Source organism: Dendropsophus ebraccatus, chromosome 4 (assembly GCF_027789765.1).
Source record: "Dendropsophus ebraccatus isolate aDenEbr1 chromosome 4, aDenEbr1.pat, whole genome shotgun sequence".
Taxonomy (NCBI): domain Eukaryota; kingdom Metazoa; phylum Chordata; class Amphibia; order Anura; family Hylidae; genus Dendropsophus; species Dendropsophus ebraccatus.
In genome coordinates this window covers 24,765,919-24,793,423 of record NC_091457.1, presented here as the reverse complement: position 1 = coordinate 24,793,423, position 27,505 = coordinate 24,765,919, and the positions used below count along the sequence as shown (strand labels likewise).

Here is a 27,505-nt window from a genome sequence, read left to right as displayed (position 1 = left end):
GTATATGGTGCTGCTGTAGAGGTATTTGACACTGCAGGGGAGTATATGGTGCTGATGGAGAGGTATTTGGTGCTGCTGGTAAAGTATATGGCGCTGCTGTAGAGGTATTTGGTATTGCTGCTGAAGTATATGGTACTGCTGGTGAAATATTCAGTTCTGTTGGTGAGGTACATTGTGCGCTGGATAGCTGTTTGGTGCTGTTGATGAAACATTTGGTGCTGCTGGAGAGGTATTTTGTACCTCACTGTGGTATTTGTCACTGACATTCTTAGCATATATTTTGTTATAGACAATGTGTTACCCCAGAGCTACCCCTTTCTAGCATGAAAAACACAAATCTAATCAGTTGCCATCTGAAATTTGGCCCTGAGCCTCTAGACACGCGCTGTATGATCATGATCAGGATTCTGGCCAAAGGTAGCGTTAAACAACGGCCGTTCACAGCGGAACAGCCGTTGTTTGTACAGCGTGTGAACATGGCCTAAGACGAATCTGGAATATAGAGTAGGGAGGGGGACATATTGCAGTCTCTTAAATTACGACATAATATAGTCTTGGCACGAGGTGCGGTTTTTGAAGCCAAGTAAACTATAACCCTTTGCTAGAGCTAAAGTTCCATCCGAAGAATTTCTGCAAGTTAATATTCCGTGTCAGTGGTCAAGATGATAGCTGTGGACATTCATGAGAAAGTAACATGACCCCCAAGTAAGGGTTTCATGGAGACACAAGTAAACACAACTTATGTATATCCACATAACAAACATAGCTTAGAAAATACCACAGCAGTCAATGACAGGGGAAAAAATCTTATTTTAATAGGAACAATGCCGGGATTTATTCTCATCTCAATTCCATTGAGGTCAATGTAGCAGAGTTGTAATACCACCCACGACCTGGGCAAAACCTATACAACCCGTTTAAAGGGAATCTGTCAGCACCGGGGCTGGTCCCAAGGTGCTGACAGTGTAGTGAAGGTGTGTGTCCCTTATTGTATGTGGTACCTTTCTTGTAGCCATCGTGCAGTAGATTTTTCACATTCTTGCCCGTAACTTTGGATCCAATTGTCAAAGAGGAGTAGTTGTGGGAGTTTGTGCCGCACTTCGGCACGCCTCACCACCACGTCCTCCTCCCTGTTTGCCGCCCGGCCCTCACTGTTAGATTGTGGCCCGGCCTCCTGCTTCCTGGTGTCATCGGCTTTAGGCGCGCATGTGCCGTTTCTGGTAAGGGGCGTGCACACCGACTTGCCAGTATGCGCCCTAGATCTGTCGGGTCCTACGCGCTCCTGCATTCGGAATCGCGCATGTGCTGTAGAGCAAATGAGTAGGTAGACACACTGGGGGAGATTTATCAAACATGGTGTAAAGTGAAACTGGCTCAGTTGCCCCTAGCAACCAATCAGATTCCACCTTTCATTTTCCAAAGAGTCTGTGAGGAATGAAAAGTGGAATCTGATTGGTTGCTAGGGGCAACTGAGCCAGTTTCACTTTACACCATGTTTGATAAATCTCCCCCACTGAGCGTACCTACTGCAGGCATTGGCTTCAGGCCGTCAGCACAACTATGTCGCTCCTCCATGCTACAGCGCATGCACGATGCCAGACACAGGAGCCCGCAGGACCCGTCACCCAGGGCGCATGCTCCTAAAGACGACATGACCAGCAAGCAGGAGGCCGGGCCGCAATCAAACAGGGGGAGCCGGGTGGAAAAAAGGGAGGAGGAAGTGGTGGTGAGGCTCGCCGAAGTGCGGTACAAATGCCTCACCACTACTCCTCTTTGACACTTGGATCCAAAGTTACAGGCAAGAATGTGAAAAATCTACTGCACCGATGGCTACAAGAAAGGTACCAGGCACAATAAGGGACACACACCTTGTCCGCCCAGGTGCTGACAGATTCCCTTTAATGGCAAGAGACACACTAAAGCATGGCTACCTGAATACTAGGGGGGGGTCTTACAACTGCTGTGAATTGTTGAATGGGGTTTACATGAGCCAATAGATAAGGGTCCCAGTGATGGACTCGCACCTATTAGATATGTATAGTATATTTCATTATTTTACACCTTTAAAGGGGTTATCCAGCGCTACAAAACATGGCCACTTTTGCCCCACTCTTTTCTCTAGGTCAGGTGTGGTTTGCAAGCTCCATTTACTTCAATGGAACCAAGTTTCAAACCCCACCCAATCTGAAAACAAGAGTGGGGCAAACGTGGCCATGTTTTTGTAGCGCTGGATAACCCCTTTAAGACTTGAATACCCCTTTAATAGAGATCTAAAACATAATCTGCTTCAGACTCTGGAACATTTAGAACGAGATGACTCAGTGACAAACTGATGTAATGCACATCACCCAGTGACCTTTTCCTCTCGATAAGGAATTAGGAAGTTGTTAAGTACAAATCATTCATCCCTTAGACTTAGATTATTTCCTTTGAATCTTTATCTTGGGAAATTAGAACCGCGAGCTGAGAGGCAATTAGCCTGAAACGTTCTGACATAGGAAAGAATAAATCAATGCATTCACTTCCTGTGTCGGAAAGAAAAAGTCAACACTCAAACTAGAAATGAACTTGTAGAACGATTGTAGAGCGGACGAATACTGAATTATTGTAGACTAGAGATGAGCGCAACTTGGCCATGATCGAATCTGATCATTTGATTACTGGTGGCTGAAGAGTTCGGATGCAGGCTACCTGGATAGAGCCATTGATCATAGGCCAGGGGTAGAGAACCTTGGCTTTCCAGCTGTTGCAAAGCTAAAACTCCCATCATGCCTGGACAGCCAAAGCTTTAGCTGTAGAGAAGGCGCCATATAGACCACAGGCTAACTATAACCAGAGGTCTACGAGGTCAATGGCGGGATAGGGAGCAAAAGCCCACAATGCACCTGTCAGCTGTTTCTCCTGATCCAGTCCAGACTTGCTGGTTGAGTATTTGAAGTAACTTCATGAGTTTGTTCAAATATGACCATATTTTAAAGCGAATCTGTCACTAGGCTTATATTGCCTTAAATGAGAGCAGCATAAACTAGTGACAGAAATGCTGAACAGATCGGTGTATTATATCTGTTCAGCTGTTCTCCTAATATGCAGGAGATTCTTGCCACACCCCTTCCTCTGCCCTCCAGCTGCTCATTGACAGTTGACTGCCTATATACATCATGGACAGATAACTGCCAATCAGCAGCTGGTGGGTGGAGTTTTCTACTTCTCATGAATATCCAGGACTACTGGGCTCATGCACATAATGGATAGGACTACTTAGGGTCCATGTTATTCAGGAGATCTCTGGATCAGCTGCACAGAGCAATGTAAGTGATACATCATTCTGTTCAGCTTCTCTGTCACTAGTTTATGCTACCCTTAGATAGGATAGCATAAAACTACTGACAGAGTCTTTTTAAGGACTGTATTATAAGATCCTATACTAAATAGCTGTAGGGGGCAGACATATTGCATAGTATGTCCAAGATATAGTAGCCGTGTCTTAGTGGGTGGGCAGTAGTGTTGTGGGAACAGCCCCTTTAAGAAACTTAGAATTATCAGCCAACTGCTGCAGCAGTGTGGGTTGCCGGTAATCCTAGAATGAAGATCGATGGAGGAGACCAGTGGGGAATTGGGGAGCAGGGTAGCTGCAGGAGACTATGACAGGTGAATATAACCTATTATTTTTACATTAAAGGACAACTCCGGCGGGACCCCCCAAAAAAAAAAAAAACACAGACACACACAGACACCATACTCACCATCCCTCCGGTGACGATCGCCACTCCATTCGCCCGCCGTCCGCCTTACCGTCACCTGCCTCCGCCGTCCAGAGATGTCTCTTGCTTCCGGGTCCATGAGAGAGAAAAGGCTTGCGCACAGGCAGCCTTTTCATTGGCTGGAGCGCATCACATGGCTTCCAGCAAGCTCAGCCAATCAGGGCTGAGCAAGCTGGAAGCCATGTGATGCGCTCCAGCCAATGAAAAGGCTGCTGGTGCGCATGTGCACCAGCAGCCTTTTCTCTCCCATTCACTCTCAATAAAGACGCAAAAGAGGAAGAAGACCCGGACCGCCCCCCAGCTCTGACGTCACCCGACACCAGAGAAGAGGACCGTGACGACCGTAATAGGAAATGTATACATTCTTTAACTTCCGGGGTGGGCGGTCGGGGGTTGGAAAGTGGGGGAAGGGGGCCAGACCGGGTATTTAACCACATTACAAAGTTATATAACTTGTGTGTAAAATAAGCCCAAAAAAAATTTCGCCGGAGTTGTCCTTTAATAACTTTTATTTTGTCCAGATAACATTTCTTGTTCTACATACAAAAAGGACCGCAGGCCTCAGTTACGAGTCTCAAAAGGACACAGCAAAATGATGGCTCCTGTACGGAGACAACCAAAACCACCATAGTAAGTGGCCCATTTAGTCAATATCTTCTTACATTTCCATGGTGGTTTCCGTAGTGGAGTCATCCCTTTGCTAGGTCCTTCCCTGGGGGGATATCTGCCCAGTCCCATGTTTTGAGACTTGTAACTAAGGCTCTGCGGACTTTTTTGCATATTGATATTTCCCACGGGGCAATGCACCTAGGGTTTCACTGTATTGAGCACTGTAACCAGAAGCAGAGTGTCTGTTTGCCGTGTCTCCTGTGAAGACAAGATTTACACCATTTACAAGAGGTGACGGTCACAGCTTACTCAATGCCTCCTTTCCCCCATCACACACACTCTTCCAAGCTCAATCCCCTCTGCACAGGTCACAGACCATGCCTAGAACACTCTTTAATAGAATCCAATGAACATCTCCATTTTGACAGTTGCCTATGGTCCATTCCATTGTAAATGCTGCTAACAGCTCAGAGAAGATGTCTGCCCCCCAAATCATACACAGAAAATAAGAATATGCATAAGAATCTTGTTTTATTAAAGAACAATATCTTTGATATTTTCCCTTTAAGTCAAGTGTATAGGCAACTCAAGGTAAGAGATTAAAATAAATTGCTTAAAGGCGCAAAATATTGATCTAGTACTCGTGCAAACCCTTTATTACCTATTTTTCCTTCATTCCTCCTCTTCTACCTCTCAGGGAGTGATTGTGCAATCGGGAATGATAGTTACTGCTGTCTGTGGAATGTGGAGATGGAAATACTCGACCCTCAAAGGAGCACGGAACGGAAAATGATACCATTTAGTAATGACTTTTACAAAGAAACCAGACTGTTATTCCAATAATAATGACTCCAGAGTCTGGGGAGGGGGTTCTCTCTCCTATTAAACCTGTAGTTAACAAAATTGAAACCCAAAATTTTTGTAAGGCTTCATTCCTGGGTGGATTCCACATTCTGTCAAAAGAACTGACATGTCAATTCTTTCGACGGAATTCGCCCACCCATAGAATTTGGTCTATGGGACGGGCAGAGATGCGTGCCACCGCGAGTAGGTACAAGCGACGGAATCCGCCGGAACTTATCTGCGCGGATTCCGTAGTCTGAACCCACCCCGAGACAGGACAGCACTGAGGCCTGTGAATGGCTGTCAGTTTCGGAAGTGAAGCACCTGCAGTCAGCAGGGGCACCAGAGACAACTCCGGCAGTGGGGGAGCGGAGACAGGTAACTATGCGGGTCAGAGGGTCCCTAACACCTGGATGTGGTATCTCCTACCCCTACTTGCTCACTATGAGGAGAACATCCGTCATGGCTGTCACGAACATCTGACTGGTGAGATAAGACCATTTTCTAACCTCATAGTGCTTATTACAGTTGGAGCCTCTGTGATTGTGCAAGAGAGAGTTTGGCTTGTAGTGACCAGGTACCACTTTGATGTTGTTTTTGTGTATTGTGGGGATTATATTTTAGGATGTGTATGTTAAAAGTTATGTTTTAAATGTAATACCCCCTTCTGCATTTATTATTTGATTCGGTGGTATGGAACATGAATTGCAGATGACAGATGCACTAAGTGGCTGGGTCCACATGTTGTATTTAGGTCAGTATCTGGTCATTTTGATGATTTTTGGTAAGTATTTTAGTCAAAACCAAGAACAGAAATGAAAGTTTTACATTTTAGGTACCACTCCTGGTTTTAGCTTAAAATAGTGACCAAAAATAGCACAATACATTACTGCAAGACACATTAAAACTCCGGAAGTATGCTGTCAATTGCCAGCATATCACCGAAATTCTGTGTCTTGCAGTAATGTACTGCATTTTTTGTTCTAAATTTAGCTTATTTCATTTACACATACCTTCAGGGGACAAAATAAACAAACATTACAACAAAAAATGCAATAGGTTACTGCAAGACATGGCAGTATGGACTTTACTTTGTTAACTCTAGTGGTAAGTCCTTTACTCTGTTTTTATTACCAGGTCAATGCCTCATTATCCAAGTTCAATAGGTAAGTATAGTTAAAATTACAGTGCTCACAATGACCATAGCAAACTTCTCTTTAAGGGGAACTCCGGTTTTCTATTAAAAGTACATTAAAAGTTATATAGATGTGTCTATACAATATATTACCGTATCTGCCACACTGGTAGCTGATAGAAATCCAGGAAGTGAAAAAAAATGGCCCCATGTGCGGATCCACATTGTCTCCTGCTCCTTCTGCTATCCCCCCTTAGGAGACAAATCTTCCTGGACTTATTAGATTTCCCCCCAATATATTCCTTACTCTCAACTGTGCACATTTTCACAACTATTAGGTAAACTGTTAGGGATCTTATAGAAATGAATGTCAGCCAAATCTACAGGTTTTGGTGGGACAATCAGACCATGTAATGTGTAATCTTTAGTGCCGCATCAGAACTCCCCACTGCGCACTATGGAGTGTGCGGCTGGAGCAGCTCGCTCCACAGTGTGAACTGACAGGGTTTTCTGCTGCCGCTATTCAATTAATTTTATTTTATTTTTTTTAACCACCAGTTATAGTTACCTTTTAAATACTCTTTGCCCGATACATGTGCAGTGGACAGATTCGGTCAAGTAGTATAAATCTATATTTCAAAGCTACATTGACAGAGCTGTTACTGTAGTCTGTAACCAACCACAATTCCCTTCCATCTAGTGACCATCAGTCTTCAGGCTGCACATGCTAGATCCGCACGCGCATCAGAGAACACTTCTAGCAAAATGAAACGTACAATATCAGATATAAAACAGTGTAATACAGATAACTTTATCTACAAATACAAAATGCTGCATGTCACAATCAAAATAAATTATTTTAATCTCAATATATCAGTGAAATGTAGTATTTTACTATACAAATCATACATGTTATGAAGTGCCATAGGAAGTGTTACATAGCAATACAACATAGACACTTGGTAAATAGAAAAGCTGCACTGAAGCTACATCTCCAAGATCTAACATGGTTACATAATTAGTACGGTCGGGGGAAAAAAAACACAAAAAAAAAAAGACATCCATGTTCAACTGTAGGACGAGGATGTGGATGTAGGATGGGGTTAGGGGCATGTCTTGTCTGCTGTTGACTAGTTAGGCTCGGTTTCACACATGTCTGTACATTTGATGTATTTACTAACATGCCTGCACACTGTAGGTAAAGCCATTATGCTATTCTCGATGTATATCATGCTACACCAAAACAAACCCATACAATTATGTGCTGGAAGTCTCACTAGGACATAAAAACATTCTCCGTAAAGACTGAATCAGACGATGACTCCAAAAATAATAAAAACAAGATATTTGTTTTGCCATCCTACTAAAAAAAAACTGTTATTTTTTTTCCTGATTTTGTGTTGTGCCCTTATTCTTACTGGAAATCTATGACTATGACTAAATAGCCAAGTGGGCGTTACCAATTTGGGGTTGTGTCATAACACTCTTTGGGAATATCCAATAACAGCTCTGAAATGAAGGCTCTAGACAATGTAACTGGTGACAAATCTAGACTGTGTAGGGACCCCCCCCCCCCCAACTGGTAGCACCCAGTTGCCTATTAAGTCATGCAATTTCGGTAAGAACAACAAAGAAACAAAACATGATAGAGCTATAAGAATATAACAAAAGAAGTTCCAGAACTGATATTTTATAGGAAAGTATTCACCAAGACAAGGTCCATGGGCCCACTTTAAATAATTTCTAGTAAATTTGAATTCCTATCTGTATGGAAATCTACATTAGATGCTAAATGCGTTGGGCTAAAATGCATTAAGGATTTAAAAGGGCATTCCAATCTCATAAAGTAATGGCTTATCACTAAGATGCACCACCCACTAATGATCTGAAGAGGGCCTTAAGACCATCAGAGATTCTGAGAATGAACAGGATTGCCCTGCAGCCCCTTCAGTCTTTTCCATGCCGCTCCCTGAGCATCTGCCCAAACACCAGATATTTTGTCCATAAATGTACCATGCAATTCTCTTCTACCAGAAACACAACAAAGCAATACAACATTACAAACCTTCCTGTGTCCATCATCTATTGTCAATGGGGTGTGGCCTTTTTTTAAAGTATACTTGATTTAAACAAAAGGTTATTTTCTGATAATACATTTCCTTTCATAACGTCCACTCTCATTGTTCTAAACTTACTTAACCCTTTATAATATAATACATCTTGACACTAAACACTTGCTACAGCTTTAGTATAAGATGTAGACTCAACATTCAAGGCGCGGCAAAAGTCTTACTTTGTGGTTCTGTGAGGGAACTGTAAAAAACATTGAGAAGAAAAAAAAAAAAAACATCTTCCCATAGACAATGAAGAAAACTTGGCGGGACTTTCCCGTCAGTCTAACGCATATGAGGCCTTTCCCACGGGTTAGATTTCAACTATCCATCCTTTTTGTTTTTGGTCAAGCATTTGTATATATAGGGTGAACAGTTGTCTGACAAACATTTGCTCTTTCTCCATGCACCTTTAGGGAGGTGGTGATACAGGGGCTTTTGTTCATGTTCAGAGATGAGCGAACCTCTTACCCGAACGCTCTGCATTTGATTGGCGGTGGCTGCGGAACTTTGATGCCAGGCCACCGCCAATCAAATGCAGAGCGTCAAAGCCAAGCATGCTCAAGGTTCCCTCATCTCTAGTGCACTTATCCAACCTAAAGGGCGATAACATTAAGAAAAGATCCTGTCTCACCACTCCGGACCCATGGTGGAGGCGATGGAAAAAGGAACAAATGTTAATTCGGCAGACAGCTGGTACTCCATACATATCAAGGTTTACTCATCTCTAAAGTGTACAGATTTTACTCATCACTCAAGTGTACAGATTTTCACTTCCGGGGTGGGGTTGTATTTTCTATTTTAAAAAAAATGGAAAAGATGTACGGTAGAATTCAGGTTTCATTTGTCAAAAATTGTTCTGGAACTGGAAAAAGGAAACGAGGACCGTCACTGGAAATGCTTTATGGTAATACTAGGTAAGTCCTGAAAGTCTGACTGGATAAATACACCAATTTCTAATATATTGGTGTATTGTAACTTTCCTACAACAGTACAATACTCTCTTTGTATGGATATGCCATGAGATATGGTGAAAACCCCTATTAAAGGGGTTATCCAGGATTAGAAAAACATGCTTTCTTCCATCAACAGCCTCACTCCTGTTCTTGGGTTGTGTGTGGTCTTATAACTCAGCTCCATTCACTCCAATGGAACTCAGCTACTATACCACATCCAAATTAAGGACAAAAGTGGCGCTGTTTTCAGAAGAAAGCGGCCATGTTTTTTTTTGTTTTAAATACTGGATAGTACCTTTAAGGGATCTTGTACAAAATTGTCTATGACAAGTCTATGAGCCTGAATCTGTTCCAATAAATTGTTCTTCAATCTGCTAAAAATATACTAAACCTGAGGTTTTAGTGGATTTTTAATGACCAGGTCAGTATACTGGAGATGGGACAAGTGACAAACAAAATGTATCAGTTCTTCATTCTATCCTTCCACTAGGTGGATAGAAAACGCGAAGTGTTGGTTCAGCTGTTGTGCACTAGACCGATAAAAGGCTATGACTGGCACAAGGCGCCCCACTTGCCTGTAAAGTACCAACCTGTAGACTATAGACTATCGGTGCACAATGCAGATTTTGATACAAACCACATTTGTAATGTCTAACACTTCGATCCCAGTTTAGCACCAGTTAGGAAAACGAATGTCTAATGGAAAGCTACAAGTCATATTATAGATCGTATAAGAAACATGGCACATGGCAGTTAAATAGAAAAAATATATATATAAATATTTTTCCACTGTACATTTTTCACAGTCCCTCCCCGACCCATTATATTCACATTTCAAATTATTTTTTTTTATTTTCATCTTTTTTTCTTAAAAAAACATCAATCCAAATTATTTTTTAAAATCATAAAATATATATATATATATTTATATATTTGTTCTTTCGTTCATATTTAAATTATTTACAATTTTGAGGGGCAGGTTCCTTCAGTTTGGGTCATGAAGAGTCTGTACATGGTGAGGGGGGAGGGGGGTAGAGGTGGAAGTAGCTTCTTTCTGTTGTTGGGGATGGGGGGCAGCTCTCCTCGGCCGACATGTACTGACTCCTGGGAGTGGGCGGAGGTGGGTATGGGTCTGAATCTGAATTTAAATCCATGTAATATTTATTAGCTTTCCATCTGCTTGTCGTGTAGTCGCTGTCGCAAACATCGGTGCTGCATGGCGTAGTTGGGGGAGCAATCCCTCGTATAAGGTAAGGCCTAAAAAAAAAAAAAAAGTACTGTATTTTTCACTTTATACAATTCACCTGATTATAAGACGCACTCCTGATTTACACAACTGGGGAAAAAAAAGCTATACCAATTAAACCACCCCGGTACACACCATACACAAACAACTTTGCTACATACAGGCACACACACACTTCTGCTCTATTGCCATAAACAAACAGCTCTGCTACATATATACTTAGACAGAGGCACACAGATTTTAGTAAAGACTCTCCCTAGTTAAAGGAGTGCTCCTCCCAGTCAGGTGTCTAACCACATGACTGTGACAATATTGATATTATTGGTGAGGCTTCCACATGTAACAATGCACATCACCTCCAGGTTCCTCTCCTGCCCAGCATTGATCTCATTGATTAGTGTCCGGCAGGAGAAAGCTGAGGACTTTGCAGCTATCAGTTGCTGCACAGTTCACTCAGTAGTCGGGCCCAGTGAATCAGCGCTTTGCCCAAACATTAGAGAAGCAGCCAGGGCGATCCTGTCTACGGATCAGTATTAGCAATCTTATGATTGCTTGTGAAAGTCACCTTCATGCCCTCATATTGCTCTGTAGATGGAAAAAGTTAAAAACTCTTTAAATTAAAAAGTTAAAGTCAAACTGATCGCTGTCTTGAAGGAGTTGTAGAAAATGACAAAAATAAATACAAATCTAGAAACCGCGCCTGGCATTGCACCTAAGTTCCATTCATCTAAACCAGTGCTTCTCAATTCCAGTCCTCAGGCCTCACCAACAGGCCATGTTTTGAGGATTTCCCATACAAATATGATATATAATTATATCACCTGTGAAATACTAAGGAAATCCTCAAAACATGACCTGTTGGTGAGGCCTGAGGACTGGAATTGAGAAGCACTGATCTAAACAACCTGATAGATCATATGGTAAGGACTGAAACTTTACCAGGAAAATAGCAGACTTTCAAACCTTAAAAAAACCCTTTAATTGTAATCTAAATGTACCATCAAACTCTACATGTTAAAGGGTTTATCCAGTGCTACAAAAACATGGCCACTTTCTTTCAGAGACAAGACGAAGCTCCATTCACTTCAATGGAACTGAGCAGCAAAACCCCACCCAAGCTGGAGACAAGAGTGGTGCTGTCTCTAGAAGAAAGTGGCCATGTTTTTGTAGCGCTGGATAACACTTTTAAAGGTGTTATCCAGCGCTACAAAAACATGGCCACTCTCCCCCTCCTGTTGTCTCCAGATTGGGTGGGGTTTTAAAACTCAGTTCCATTGAAGTAAATGGAGCTTAATTGCAAACTGCACCTGAACTGGAGACAACAGTAGGAGGAAAAGTGGCCATGTTTTTGTAGCGCTGGATAACCCCTTTATGATACCTCAGATACAATGAAGATTTTTTGGATCAGCGATATGAATGGCGATTACTGTCAAGCATTACTTACCTGTAAGATCTGGTAGTGGATGGACTATTAGAAGAGTAGAAGACTTCAGTATTGTATAAGGAACGATCTGTAGCTGGTGATGGGGGTGGGTTTAATATCTGAAATATGAATAAAATTTGTTTTATTTTAAAAAGAACAGTCTAGTCAGGGGATCAAAAACAATAAAATCAGTACCCTACCATGGGTTATGATTATTTACTACTTATTTCCCACATATTTTTTTTTACTTGGCTGCTTTTTAGCTCTGATCCATTATAGCAGAGCTGTGACCACCACTTAGCTACAGTGCCTATAGGGAGTCTAAGGTAGTCTGAGACACACCTCCTGTCATATGATTGGTTCGCACTCTACTGATTGGCTGCTTTGTATAAACACAAATCTATCATATGCTCATCAGGAAGTCAGTGCACGGAGAGGAGATTTCTATTTAGAGCAAGGGCAGAATGATTCTAATACTTGAGGTGGATGGAATAGTAAAATTATCGGAGTGCATGTACTTTATCTCTACCCCTATGTATGCCTGTTCTATACAGAATGAGCATAAGATTTTAACTTTACATAGAACAAGTGATGAAGCGTTTCCACTTTAAGATATGTGATGTCCTCTTATCTGGCTCCATGTGCTATGAATAAAATATAACACATTATTGGTTGTAGCTATCACAGAGTCTTGGAATTCTCCAGTTGTCCCATTGGCTGGTCCCATGTTTAGATGTTGTTAATGTCATTGCTGGGCAGCAGAATGGTTCTGCAGCCAACACCATAAAGACCACCTAGTGTTATGTCACTCAAGCAGCTGACATAGAAATAGAGCTCGGAGGGAGAAGAGGCATCTTAGCCGTACAGCATGATGATCACTTAAGTTACAGTAGTTTACAAAAATGGTGCCCTAACCAGCTGACTTTTATATATCAATGGATATTTGCTTACCTGTGGGTAGAGGGTGGCTTTGGTACTTGAAGAGCTACTTGAAGAAGCACCGGTCACGTGATTCCGATCATAGAGTGGAGCTCCGCTACTACCGCCCCCTATAATACTCATGGAGCTGATCATTTGCTTCCCACAAGGTATACCTGTGCAGAAACAAACACGAAACCTAAAAGACAAGTCCCATATAACTAATATATAGCTACTTTTATGCAACACCGTATTGGATGGCCATTTTACATGGGCCAATAATCGCTAGGTTGTCCGTCCGCCCATAGCGTTAATCAGCCATATTATTATTAGTGGATTATTTTCTGACATGTCAGTAGTGAGCGAAAGTGTCTGCTTGTTCGTCACTTGATTGCTGGCCCTATAACATGGGGCAACACAACATGATCGCTGCGTGCGGCAGCCTTTCCATAGCGAGCAGTGATGGCTATGCTAGAACCACTAATGGACATCTCAAGAAGAACAGAGAAGGCGCAACCAAAAAAAAAGAAAAAAAAATACTGAAAACAAAAACATTTAATAAATATACTCAAAACAAAAATCCTGTAATAAAGTTACTCTGTCCTTTTGTTAAAGCAGCCACCAAAAAGGTGGAATCAGACCAGAAACAGTGTAGACAAGTAAGACATATTTACTCAAACAGTTTACTGGAAACCAAGGCCTTGGGAGTGCTTAAAGCATAGCGGAGTAATCCATATGACTCAATGCTTCAAATTTTAATCGTATCACGTTTCAGCTGATCCTATAGTTTTCCAGCTGCCATGGTAGATTTTTCCGGAGCTAGACAAGCAAAGACCCTTCATTATAAGAGGGTCTGTTTACCACTTAAGACCAGATTCCCTATGATGGGAGCTGCTAGAGAAACGTAGTGAGAGAAGTGGAGCAGAAGTGAGAATTGTTACATGGGGTGATTATGGGCCGAACAGGCTGATATGTCCCTATGTAATAATTGGCTGTCAGCTGCACACCCCATGTAAGAGGTCATGTGCAGCTGAAGGACAATTATTTTTGAATAAGTTGGAAAGGCCTGATAGCATAAAAAGGCCTCAAGAACGTTCCAGCAATAGTTTGTGTGGGCCGGCCCCAAGAATGACCACGCCTTGTGAAGGCTCCGTAAATGAATGGCAATCGCATGTGATCGGACACAGCTGATATGACCCTTAGACTAGTATAATAATTCTGCCTGGAACTCACAGAAGTGATGCACAGAATACCTGTAAACTCTTATTTAGGGTAGCGTCACACGTACCGGATCCACAGCAGATTTTACGCTGCAAAATCCACTGTGGATCCCTTGCCTGTAGTTTGTATGGGATGACATACTCGCAGCGGGATGTCAATGTTTGTTAGTGACAGCCCTGTTATGCCCCCTTGCCGGCCAGAGCATACTGTACCTGCCCCGCACTCCGGCTTGCTTCAGGGGTTCCTGGCTGGACGTCCTGCTCAGCCAATCAGTGCGCTGCCCCGCTGCAGCCACTGATTGGCTGAGCGGGACGTACAGACACCGGGAGCCCCCGAAGCAAGCCGGAGCAGGTACAGAATGCTTCGGGTGGAGGGGGGTTAACAGGGCGGCATTTACATACTCGCAGTGGGACGTCAGTGTAATCTCATTCAAAATAACTGACAACTGCGGATCACGACTTACCTGAGTAGGTGCCAGGCTGAGAACTTCTGGTTGTTATGAAGTTGAGAGGAACGTGTGGCGTTCCACTGATATACTCATGTGGGAACGGACCATTTGGCCCCGTGTATCTCTGACACACAACCCGCTGGCACACAAAATACACCCCGCCAAACACGAAGACTGACAAAATGATGCCGATGACTGGGAGTATGGCACTGCTGTGTGAGGGAGTCTCCTCAGATGGGGACCTATTCAGCTCTAAAAGGCAGACAAAGATAGTGGTTAAAATGTGAAAACTATTCATTGTTCAAAGCAAATGAACTCTGCCAAAGCCAATACATGCCCACTAAACCGATGCGTAGACAGAAAGGAAGTCTGCTGTGCTACTCACCGCACATGATATCCTCCGAATTGTCACCACAGTCCACGAAGGAGTCACACTGCTGCTTTGTCGTGACGCATTGGCCATTGTCACAACGAAACTGATTAGTCGGGCAGATTGCTGAAACACATGAAGAAAACAGATAAATTGCTTAAGAGAAGGAAATGATAGCATTTAGGGCCCTATTCCACAGGGCGATTATCGTTCGAATTATCGTTACATCGTTCGGTTCTAAATGATAATCGTTCGGTTGAATAGCAGTTAAACAACGAACGAGAAATCGTTAATCGCTTAATTAGACCTGGACCTACTTTTATTGTTGCTCGTTCGCATTGAATAAGACGTCATTCGGTCCTCCGCAGTAGCAAGTACGCAAATGTGACGACAAGACAACCTCAAGAACGATCATAAGTAACGATTATCGTTCCATGTAAATGGGTGAACGATTTCAGGCTATTCGCAATAGCGGTCGTTTGAAATCGTTTATCGTTAACGATTATGCGATCGATAATCGTCCCGTGGAATAGGGCCCTTAGTGTTACATGCAAAATATTGGACTGGAAGGTCTCATTCTCCATCACACTTATTTATTGAGGTCAGAAGATCAGACAAACTCTATTCTTAATGGATACTTTGGATTCTTTAGAATGGAATTCAAGAATGGTCAAGCCGTACCTTCACAGTCCTGTTCATCAGACTTGTCTTGACAGTCAAACTCTCCATCGCACTTCTTCCGTCCTTCGATACACTGTCCTTTCTCGCACTGGAACTGATTGTCAGAACATAGAGGGCAGCTCTCCTCGTCACTATTGTCTTCACACTCTGAGAAGCCGTCGCAACGCCAAGACAGGGGAATACAGTCAATCTCACCAGTGGCACATGTGAACTGTTCTGGAGAGCAAGTTGGGGGCTCTGTGCAAAAGATAGATATATATTGAGATCTGGAAAACTTTTAGGCCAAATCAACAACTTAAATTCTTTGTCACGTTCCTCGAACTATTCCTAAAAAATGTTTGCAGTGTGGCAGGACACACAACTGGGGGACATTGTTACAGGGCCCCAACATCTGCATGATAGCCAGGACCTTAGTACATTCTGGTGCAACACCCCCCAAAGATGTCCGCATATTTAAAGGGTAACTTCGGATTAAAAAGGTGTTTATAATTATGTTTGTTTATGTAAATATTTGTGTCTCGTTAACTTTGAATTTCATGCACAATATCATTTTTACATGCGTTATGTGAGAGCACTAGGAGCAGATTATCGTTACCTCCGCATGTCAACAGGTTCTGTAGGAGGACTAGGTGCACAGGACAGGAGCATCTGGGGGTACCATCCCCTTTGGCAATGCAGATATGAGAACAGCCGCCATTATCTCTTGAACACGGGTGTGCAGCTGAAAATATATTAAATAAATAAAATAAAGAGGCATGAGCATACGCAGCAATGTTCACCCTAAAAGACAATCTACCAATATACTTATTTATTAACACATGGATTCCAGTTAGTTTCACATAATGTGCCTGCAGTCACACTCAGCTATATACACTGCTGGTATAATCTGCCTGCACTTACACTCAGCTAACCACACTGCTATATAGAAAAGTTTCTGTCATTGTCCTATTGCACAGCTCTCTAATTCTCCCTTCCTGATTGGTCCATGCTGAACACACCCCTTCCCCATTGTGATCATGTGACCACACAGACCTCTGACATCAGCCCTGTTTCTCTATTCTAGCCTGTTGTACTACGCTCCTGCATTATGGGGATCTGCGCCTCCATTCTGTATCTACAAACCGCTGCTGTTTTTTCATTCTTATGCACGAACTATACATGACACTCCACATGCTGATTGCTATACTGTACAAAAATCATTATTTTTGGGGTGTGGAACAATTTGTCTGCATATCAGTGATTTCTAATGGGAAAATTTGCTTTGGTTTGGTTTGAGTGATTTGATTACAAGCGCGGTCCTGGAATGAATTATGCTTTTAATCCAAGGCACCACTGTAAAGCCCTTCCTCTTATTATATTACATGCCAAAAAAAAAAAAAAGTCACCAGATAGAGTCGTGTTCTTACACTATATAATCACAGATATGCAGTTACCTAAATGGTAACACCCAGTTGGTTATTTAGTAATACCTTCCTACTAGGAACAACACAACGCAGAGCTGTAAGAAAACCGGTATCTGGCAGACAGGTCAGGAGAGGTCGCAGGTGTACTCTACAAGCTGTGTAAACATTTGCAATCAACTTTGTTTATTGTCCCAATATACCTAAAAGTGAAGAAACACTGCAATATTTTCCATGGCAGTACGCCAGTAATTGATTTGTTTCAGCAGCTCCTATACGGACTGAATGTCTCCATGGTAAAAAGCAGCAAACAAAATATGTGCAGTGTAATCCCACAGTGTAGCAGTCTTATACTTGTGCTCGCACATATTTGTGAGGTTTGAAGACAAATGGGGAAAAAAAAAAAAGAATATGACCGCTAGACCAGACTACACAGCTTGTTTGTTGTCTGTTACCATGGAAACACACAACCTGCATTGGAGCTATAGACAAAAAAAAATTTTCCTTGAAGTTGCCTAATTTTTCATGAATTCTTAAAAAAAAAAAGTGTACAGAGGCTTTAAATATGCTTTGTTTTTAAATATTATTTTCAACGCTAATACATACATAGCCTTTAGAGACATAGAAATTCTAAGCATTTTAACAAAACAAATAAGCACAGACGAGGCTACATTCACACCTCCTGTAAGTTTGTCCATAATTGTGGCTCTGTAATTACAGACAAATTTAAAGGAGAAGTACGCCGAAATTTTTTTTTATTAAAGTATTGTATTTTCCCCCAAAAGTCATACAAATCACCAATATATGGTGAAATGCACATAAAGTGCTTTTTTCCTGGCACTAATGCATCAAGGCTTCACTTCCTGTATAAAATGGTGATGTCACTTCCTGGATAAAATGGTGATGTCATGACCCGACTCCCAGAGCTGTGCAGGCTGTGGCTGCTGGAGAGGATGATGGCAGAGGGATGCTCCGTGTCCCTCCAGTGCCCTGTGTCTCTCAGTGTCCCCCTGTCATCATCCTCTCCAGCAGCCACAGCCCGCACAGCTCTGGGAGTCGGGTCGTGACGTCACCATTTTATCCAGGAAGTGAAGCCTTGATGCAGTAGTAAGTGCAGGGAAAAAAGCCCTTTATGAGCATTTCCTGTAATAAGTCTATATTGGGGATTTGTATAACTTTTTGGGGGCAATACAATACTTTAATAAACATGTTCGCTGGACTTTTAAGGGACATTGATTTCAATTGGGTCGTTCACACTGTCCGTAGTTTTATTGATCCGCAATCCGCAAGAAAAGCATCCGCAAAAATTACTGACAAGCTCTTATACAGACCATAATTGTGGCACAGACTGTCCAATAAAGGTCTATGGTACCGTCCACATTTTTTGTGGATCCATAATTTTGTATTTGCGCGTCCGCAAATGGGTTAAAAAATCATATTAAACCATTCCCACTTGTTTAACAATTACCATCCCCTTTTTTGCTCACCCACAAAAAATATGGATGCATTACAGAATTTTTTTGCAGATCGTGCATAATCGCAGACATCATATACGAATATTTACTGAACATATGGATGTAGATTTATGGGGCATTCACACACTCCGTGATTACGGTCTGAGCATGGAGGATGTGCTCAGACTGGAATGCATTGTAGCATTATGATGCTGGGAGCTCCACAGTAATATTAATCTTTGCGCACTCCGATCAGTAGCACATCTTATGCGCACGGACCGTAATCACGGAATGTGTGAATGCACCGTAACTAAATCTGTCTGTGACAAAACTCTTGAGTTGCCCTTCGCAACCAATTCAAGAGAAATAGGAACCAAGGAAAATAAAGGCTGAGCTTGGTTGCTATGGGCAACTAGTTTTGGTCTCAGTTTTAGTAAACTGGGGCCACTGTACCCACACAAAAGGACTTCCATGTGGACCTGTTAGGTCACCTATACAGCACATGAGTGGATGGCAGCGTGGATGTTGGGAAATACAGGTTTCTACATCTGCTCACAGACTGCAGTGATGTTAACATGAACTTACAGAACTCCTTCATATCGAGAGGCTCCACAGCGTGAATCCCAGTAAGGTGGGCAATGCGGCCTTGAATTCTTGTCCTTCGGAAGCCATTAGTCTTATCCACTCTTTCGATCATCTGCTGTTGTCGGTCAATCCAGTAGAGGTGATCGCCCAGGACGGAAAGCCCCATGGGTTGAAGGATGTTTGAATCTTCCAAAGTAATTCTATTTGCTCCTATGATGATAATAACAATAGAGCAGAAAGCGGTCAGTAATGGTTCTCTAGCGGCAGCCTACATAAACATCACGAAAAGCAACATGAGGTCTCCAGACCAATCTAATTACCCTAAAGCCAGGCACTGACTGACACTGAGCTAGTCTGTATTGTTTGCTTATATTGTGAATTCCATAGCCATTACTTCGATCACCTAGAGGCTTGGCTATGTGATGAAGTCCAGGATTAGTTCACACAAACAGTCAGCTATTTACCAGCGCTCTAAACATGTTCACCGCCTACCATTATCGGTAATAGCTTGAGTTAAGCGATTACTTTATATAAGCAAGAAGCCCATTTTACGCCTGTGTTATAAATACATAATCTGCAATTGGTGGCTTCCCGACCATCACGTGCGTGTTCTTCGAGGGGCCGGAGTCTCTGCGGGCTTTGGAGGGAAATCACGTCCAAGAATAACACAGGAATTGTGGAGGAGGCCAAAACTGATTATATAAGTTACACTAATGTAACTGTTCTTCATTATCCTATTCTGCAACTCTATAGACTTCCTGTCTGCAGGAACGTACTGCTAACTTGTGTGGACAATTAAGGGGGGGGGGGGGAAACAACTATAGCAATATATTACCTCTAACAAAAAAAAATAATCTTTTAGCAGCAGTCACTAAAGCTCCCAGCCCCCACCATAAAGAGGACGTCCCTTCCTTTGCATAAGTAACTACTGTCTGGAGAAGAACCAGGACAGGAGATACCGGATCCCCGTAAACGTTCTAGTTACCATATATGAATACCAAGAATACCATGTCATATCTATAAAGCCGTGTCCTACATGGCAAGATGTCTGGCTTAATTACTACGGCCTGGGGAGCTGTCACTGCATACGCAGGATAAAAAAAAAAAAAAATCCAGAAAAGTGGTGGGCTGAATTGAAAACGGCCAAATATACTGTTTAGCAACATGATACATAAAAGGGGAATGAATCATCCTTCAATTTTCTTGAACATACTCATGCATAAAGGTTCCACAACACAGAGAACGCTTCACTTACAGTCACAGTCTTGATTTGGATTGTCAGGTAGTGAACATCTAGAATCATATGACACACCTTCTATTACTCACTACTTTACAACAATCCCTCTACTCTCTATGGCGGTGGCAGCTTCCACTGGCAATATCACGTATTCACTAGGGGTTTCAAAAGCTGGATCTACCGCAATCAGCCAATTGCCAGACTGGCTTCATTGTAAAAGGTTGTTGTATTATGGCCATCATGACCGCAGCCTAGGCCCATGTTCATATTTAGCTTGTGGAGACACAATATGTCTGTGTTTCTTCCATTTTGTGTCAAGGGTTAAGGCCTGTTTCACACGAAACACTGACGTGGAAGGCCTGTAACGGAGAAGTCCCGGCCTGCAGGGGCAGCATCTCTAATATAATGCTGGGACAGGGGGAATTGTATGAATATGCGCCGCACTGTAATGAAGGAGACACGCAACTCTGTCATTACAGCGCAGCGCATATTCATACAATTCCCCCACTCCTAGCATCAACTACGTTTCGGTCTTCCACGTCAGTGTTCCATGTGAGACATGGAACATGTGAATAAGGCCTAAATTTCAAGAGAAAAAGCTCAACAGGCATAAAAATACCAGGCACAAAAAAGGTGGATGGTCTGGTTCCCTTGTAAAGTGTAACAAAGCCCTGAGTTTCGTAAAAAAATAAATAAATAAAATACAAAAGAATAAAGCTCAAAACAAACACTCAAACCAAAAATCAGCAAAAAAATAAATAAATCCATATTTGAGGCACAAACGTATTTTGGGGCTTTTAGATGAAGACGCGATTTCTTAATTTAGTGTAAGTTAGTATGGGCAGTTTTAATTCTGCCATTTGTTTCCTTTCTTTTTTTGTCAGTATTTATCATGCGATTCCTTTACTATGTGATTCCAGGATTTCAACTGAAGTAAAACATCAGAAAAAAATGGCAATATATGGACAAGATGTTTTTTTCTGGCATTTTTTTTTACCCCTCATCAATGTTTCTATGGAAAAATGCTGAATGCAGGCCCTGATATCAAAACCCAGCACAATTACTGAAAAATGCCATCCGTCCCCAAAAAACGCCATAGCAAAAAAAAAAAAAAAAAAAAATTCCATGAATATGGAGTTAAATTTTCCCTATTGACTCTCCGCTAACATTTGGCCATAGAGCCAAAAAACACTACGGGCCGGATTTATCAGTGCTGCGCCAGGGTGAATAGTTGATAATAATTGCAAATGTTTGCACAATGCACCCGCTCTGCCCCAAAAATTTGCATTTGATGCCAGTTTGATACATTTCCCCAATGTGGCATTTTTAGTGGCTTTTTGTCAGAAAAATAACATTAGTCCATACACAGTGCTATCCTGCCCAGCCCTTAGAATTAGCAAAGGGCAGGTCATTTTTTTTTTTGGGCTCAGCCCCCAGCTCACTCACCTATGTCCAAGGTGTAGAAGAGGACCTGGAGCGTGCGGCGGGCTGTACGGCAAAGCATGAGGCAGGACAGCGTCAACTGTGAAGGTCCACAAGGGGATTAGGTGAGTAGCGGGGGGGGAGGGAGTGCCTTAGTTTATGGTGGGGGTAGCTTATTTTCGGGAGGGGGGGGATATGTCCTATTTTTGGGGAAACACTGTAATAGCAGCTGTATTGTATAACCATGTAAACTTTGTAATCCTACAAGCCAGTAATATTGGACAGCCTAATGCAGAGACTAGAATAAGTTTTAAAACTTTGAAACCCTTTGATTTTTTTTTTTTTTTTTTTTTTTTTATTATTTTTAATGGTTTGTTATTAGCGATTCCAAAAAAAAACGCGAGGGAACTCTCTCCTCATTGTGTTATATTTGTTGGGGAAATACAAGATGTGACGGATCTAGTATTTGTCCTGGTGTGTATGTGTATGCTTCCCGTTCCCTCCTAAACCTTCCCCTGGCAGCTGCGGAGCTCTCGGTTTTGGCACACCGTTCACCGATGGCTGCTGCGGAATTCTTTCAATTGTGTTCATTATTCACTAAATAGGATGGATTACAAAACAAGCGTGAATGGATCAAACAGAAAAACATCATTGTCTCATTAAGTGATGCGTGTCCTCTCATCTCTTGCCGATCCCCCGCCTTTCATCTCTCCTCGCAGTAAATTATCACTAGCAGAGTCAGGAACTTGCAGGCTACATCACAAACAGCAGCGAGGGTCACAGCCATCGCAAACCATGGACGCAAGTTTTTCTATACTTTGCAAAAATCACTTGAATTGTACCCAACACTTCACTAGAGGAGCAGAGTATAAACTCAGTACAATATAGTCATTCCCATGATTTTAACCAGGGTGGAACCGGCCAATTTTTAAAAAATTTCTGATCCAAAAATCAGACTGGTAATTGAGTCACATAGGGAATTAATAAAGATTTTTTCTTATTATTGCTCAAAAAGATTTTCAACATATATCCCCTGAGATGTCTCACTGGCGGTCGCTCAGTTATTCATCAAGCTTTTAATGGTCGGCTTGAAAGGGAATGTATCATCAACATTTTTTTTTCAAGTTAAAACCAGAAACTTAAAGCCGTTCTTCTTCTAAGCAGTTTTTTAATTCTATGTATGTACATGGTTATGGGGCAAGTATCCCTTGTAGAACTTACGTAAACCTCTGCTTGTTCTGGGCTATGTGGCAAAATGGGCGGTCCTACTCAGTGATCGACAGCTGTAGGTCCCTATGGTTACATTGGTCGACACTGCCCCGGTAATAAGCAGCGATCCGAAAGATCGGCATTTGTTTGCAGAGCGGTTATTAAAATTCATAGTTATTGGCCGTATATCCCATTTAGAAAAGGAGATGTGCTGCCCATGATGATTTTCGAAAAACTTTCACTCGTTTGCTGTCTGATGGCTGGGTCTTTTACACGAAGTTATTATTGGGGATGACCGTTTCTTGCCTGACACTCTGGCTTTAAAGGGGCATTGTCGCAAATAATAATTAAAAAAAAAAAAATCGAGAGGGATTGTGATCACGATTTTTGCAACATAGTGTCTTTATTTTTCTATGGTTTTCTATGGTAAGTCAACATCACACATATGGCCACTAGGTATCTCCCCTCCTGTCAAACTGTGGTTGATATTTGGTCTTTTCTCTGTTCAATAAAAAAAAGACCAAACACAGGAAGTGCAAAGTCCTTTGCACGCTTAGAGACATGGCTTGGTATTGACTGACAGCCATTCCTAAACGCGCATGGAGTGGGACAAGTCTTGACTGTGCATGTGTACAGCTACTGTGCCTCCACATTCAGTAGCAGAGAATCTTGGGGGTGCTTGCATTGTACGGTCGGCTCTCCTGTCACACAGCAACAAAGTCTTTGTAATCACACAGTTACATTACAATGACTGAATGGTTACATAACAAAGAGCACTGTCTCCTGGTAAGCTGCATAGTAGATAGTTAGAGATGAGCGAACCTCGAACATGCTCGAGTCGATCCGAACCTGATCATTCGGCATTTGATTAGCGGTGGCTGCTGAAGTTGGATAAAGCCCTCAGGCTATGTGGAAAACATGGATATAGTCATTGGCTGTATCCATGTTTTCCAGACAACCTTAGAGCTTTATCCAACTTCAGCAGCCACCGCTAATTAAATGCAGAACGATCGGGTTCGGATGGACTCGAGCATGCTCCAGGTTTGCTCATCTCTATTGATAATATAATTAGTTAAAATTAATAATATAATTAGTCCTAAGGTAATTGCCCTTAGTTGATATACAACCTCCATCATGAACAGCTGTCTCTTATTGTGTGAGTGCATTAAGAGCTGAGACTTCCTGTGTTTGGTCTCTTTTTTTGAACAGAGAAAAGACCAAATATCAGCACAGAGGGATCATGGAGCACAGTTTGGCCATATGTATAATGCCAATTTAAACAGAGAAAATTAAGAAATAAATAAAGCGAATATATTGCCAAACTGATTGTGATCACCACCCCTGTTGACTTCTTCAAAACTAAATTTTGTGACCTCTAAATGTGTATATAAACAGATCTGTCAATCACTAAGTAGGACAGCTAAAACTTTGAAGCATGATGGGAATTGTAGTTTTGCAACATTTGAACGGGCGGGAATTTTACACCCCTGCTTTAAAAGGGAACTATCAGCAGGTGAGACAAATCTCACCTGCTTGTAGCCCCCTATAGCGCCCGGGATGCTAAGGAGGAAGGTATGCGTGTTACTTTCCTCCTTGGCACTCATCCCGTGCTGTTAGTTGGAGTAAACTTTGCTCCAGTGCACTGCCGCAACATCCAGCCCGCCCCCTCCATTGATTATCATTAGAAGGAGTGGACCGATGACGCGCAGTACACTGGAGCGAAGATTTCCTTTCTACTAAAGAAATTAGGTGAGCAGCTACACATCCAGGGAGAACTATCCACACTAGACAAATCTGTACATAATGACTAAGGGCCCTATTCCACTGGACGATTATCGTTTGCATAATCGTTAACGATTAACGATCTCAAACGACCGCTATTGCGAAAGACCTGAAAACGTTTATTCATTTCCATGGAACGATAATAGTTACTTATGATCGTAATTGCGATCATTGTTTTTTGCCATTTATTCGCTATTGCGTTCGTATCTATTGCGAACGACGTCTTATTCAATGCGAACGATTTGCAAACGTTTTGCGAACGAGCAACGATAAAAATAGGTCCAGGTCTTATAAAGCGATCAACGATTTCTCGTTCGGTCGTTAATCGTTAACTGCATTTCAACCGAACGATCGTTTAGATTCGAACGATTTAACGATAATCTGAACGATAATCGTCCTGTGGAATAGGGCCCTAAGCCTCATCTCTAGAGATGAGCGAACCTGCAGCATGCTCGAGTCGATTCAAACCCGAACTTTCGCCATTTGATTAGCGGTGGCTGCTGAAGTTGGATAAGGCCCTAAGGCTATGTGGAAATCATGGATATAGTCATTGGCTGTATCCATGTTTTCCAGACAACCTTAGAGCTTTATCCAAGTTCAGCAGCCCCAGCTAATCAAATGCCGAACGGTCGGGTTCGGATCGACTCGAACCCGGTTCGCTCATCTCTACTCATCTCCAGTCAAAAAGAAAATTCACCTTGCTTTTACCGAGGAGAATATCACAGTATCTAAAAACAACCATCATAGATAAGGGACATTAACCATATAGCAAGCTGTTAAATTTATTAAAAGTTTACTTTTGTTTCCACTCTTACCAGACAGGTCGGAGCTCTCTATACGCTTCAGGTCTGCATCCACCCAAAACAGTTTCCCTAACTTGTTGTCGACAACCAAAGCAACAGGCCGGATCAGCCCTGTGGTGAAGAGAACTTCTCGCTCTGTCCCATCTAAGGCCGCTCGCTCTATCTTAGGGGATCTTTCTTGCATGTTTGTGAAGTACAGGTACCTGAAAGGACAAAAATATTCAGCACTTGCACAATTTAACAGATCTTGGAATATTTTCTCTCGAGCTTGGTCCTTTTACATGACAATCTTCGTCCGTCAAACTCCGCAAACAAGCGCTTGCAGGGCACAATTAATCGAGCGGCTGGCCCGCACGAAGATCGTCTATTTAAAATACATAGCTATTGGCCCCACATTCCCTGTTCACACAGAAAGATGTCGGTAAACAATTTTTGGGGCTGCACAGAAGATGGCTAAAGTTGACCATGTGGAGCGCCTACTGTGTGCAGGAAATCAGCAGCATTTACAGGATTTAATGTAATCATAAAAAAATCCAAATTAAATTTACGTCTTCCGCAAGAAATTCCACAACAAATCTGCACAATTGCAAGTTCTGTGTAGAAATTACCAGCTATGGAGAAAAGTTAAAAGATGTCTAAAAACACTAGCCTGTAACATATATACTTGTGTGTTGAGCAGGTGGGGGTGGAGCATAACATATCTATGCCAGATAGATAGATAGATAGATAGATAGATAGATATCAAAACATATGAACTGTCCCCAAAAATACTCCCTATTTATGCACAATAAGACTGAGGCTCGGTCAGTCTGAGCAGAAATCCCTTGTGCAACATGATGCCGATAGCTCTCCATTTACATAACAGACTTTGTGTCTGCAAAAACAGTGCAGATGGAGCCAACATTACAACAGACTTTTTGGAAGACAGAATAGTAAAGATATCCTCTAAAGCTCACGCAACAAGTCTGCAATCCTGTAAAGGGTGTTGGTGGCAGACTTGCCGATCAGACGATGTGATGGATATGCTATTTTTGGCGAAAGGTGGGGGGGTGCATCTAGTACAATCTCACATCCAAAGTTAGTGCTTAGAGAAAGCATTATAAGCAGGGCCGGCTCCAGATTTCCGCGGGCCCTTGGGCAACAGAGCCTCAGCGGGCCCCTCATTCATCCTTCCACTATGCACAATCACTTGAGACACCACTAACCTACACAAACACACACTTACTTACACATACACTACTGACTGACACACACACACACACACACACACACATTACTGACCAACACACACACACACACACACACTACTGACCAACACACACACACACACACATTACTGAATGACACACATACACACAGCTCAGTCTTCTCCCCCTTTCTCTCTGCCCAGCCGATCTTCACACTATAGTACTGAGGGCCTGCAGGTCATGTGATCAGGTCCTTCATCCCTCTCTGCAGGATACTCACAGGTCCTGCTCTTTCTCTGTTTTTCAGCGCTCACCCTGCACTACAGTGAGGGGGCTGAACATTAGAGGCGCTGTGGGCCCCAGCACTTGCCCGAGTAAGCCCTGTGCCGACACCGGCCCTAATTATAAGTAACTGGAATGTGTATTACATTATAGGACCTCTTTACTGATCGCCAAACTTCTTCCATAGCAGATGACCATGGCTCCTATCATAGCATGGCGATGGTTTCGGTCTACAACTAGTTGTGTTGGGGGAACACTGTTTTTCTCTCTGCGGCTTCTTCCCGCCTCTGTATAATAAACAGCCTGTAGTTCCAGAAACATTGTCGTTAATAGGTCCCCAGTTTGGTAACACCAGTACATTTTAATAGTCTTTTTTTCCCCTCATTTATTAGATGAAGCAATTTGTTTCAGAAATTCATCTT

At 42.4% G+C, this 27,505-nt stretch overlaps 1 protein-coding gene across 2 annotated transcripts in view; it reads right to left on the bottom strand.

The window, feature by feature from the left end:
- Positions 1-7,186: 7,186 nt before the first annotated feature.
- The window catches only part of LOC138787952 (low-density lipoprotein receptor-related protein 5-like), a 182,521-nt gene continuing 162,202 nt past the window's right edge, over positions 7,187-27,505 (bottom strand). For both annotated transcript variants that reach the window (XM_069965281.1, XM_069965280.1), the window contains exons 15-23: positions 25,627-25,817; positions 19,162-19,371; positions 16,318-16,443; positions 15,723-15,959; positions 15,057-15,167; positions 14,687-14,923; positions 13,036-13,178; positions 12,106-12,203; positions 7,187-10,672 (exon numbers count right to left, since the gene is read on the bottom strand). In XM_069965281.1, the coding sequence (XP_069821382.1) occupies positions 10,411-10,672; positions 12,106-12,203; positions 13,036-13,178; positions 14,687-14,923; positions 15,057-15,167; positions 15,723-15,959; positions 16,318-16,443; positions 19,162-19,371; positions 25,627-25,817 (1,615 nt within the window). In that variant the 3' untranslated portion in view covers positions 7,187-10,410. The remainder of the gene's footprint in view (positions 10,673-12,105; positions 12,204-13,035; positions 13,179-14,686; positions 14,924-15,056; positions 15,168-15,722; positions 15,960-16,317; positions 16,444-19,161; positions 19,372-25,626; positions 25,818-27,505) is intronic.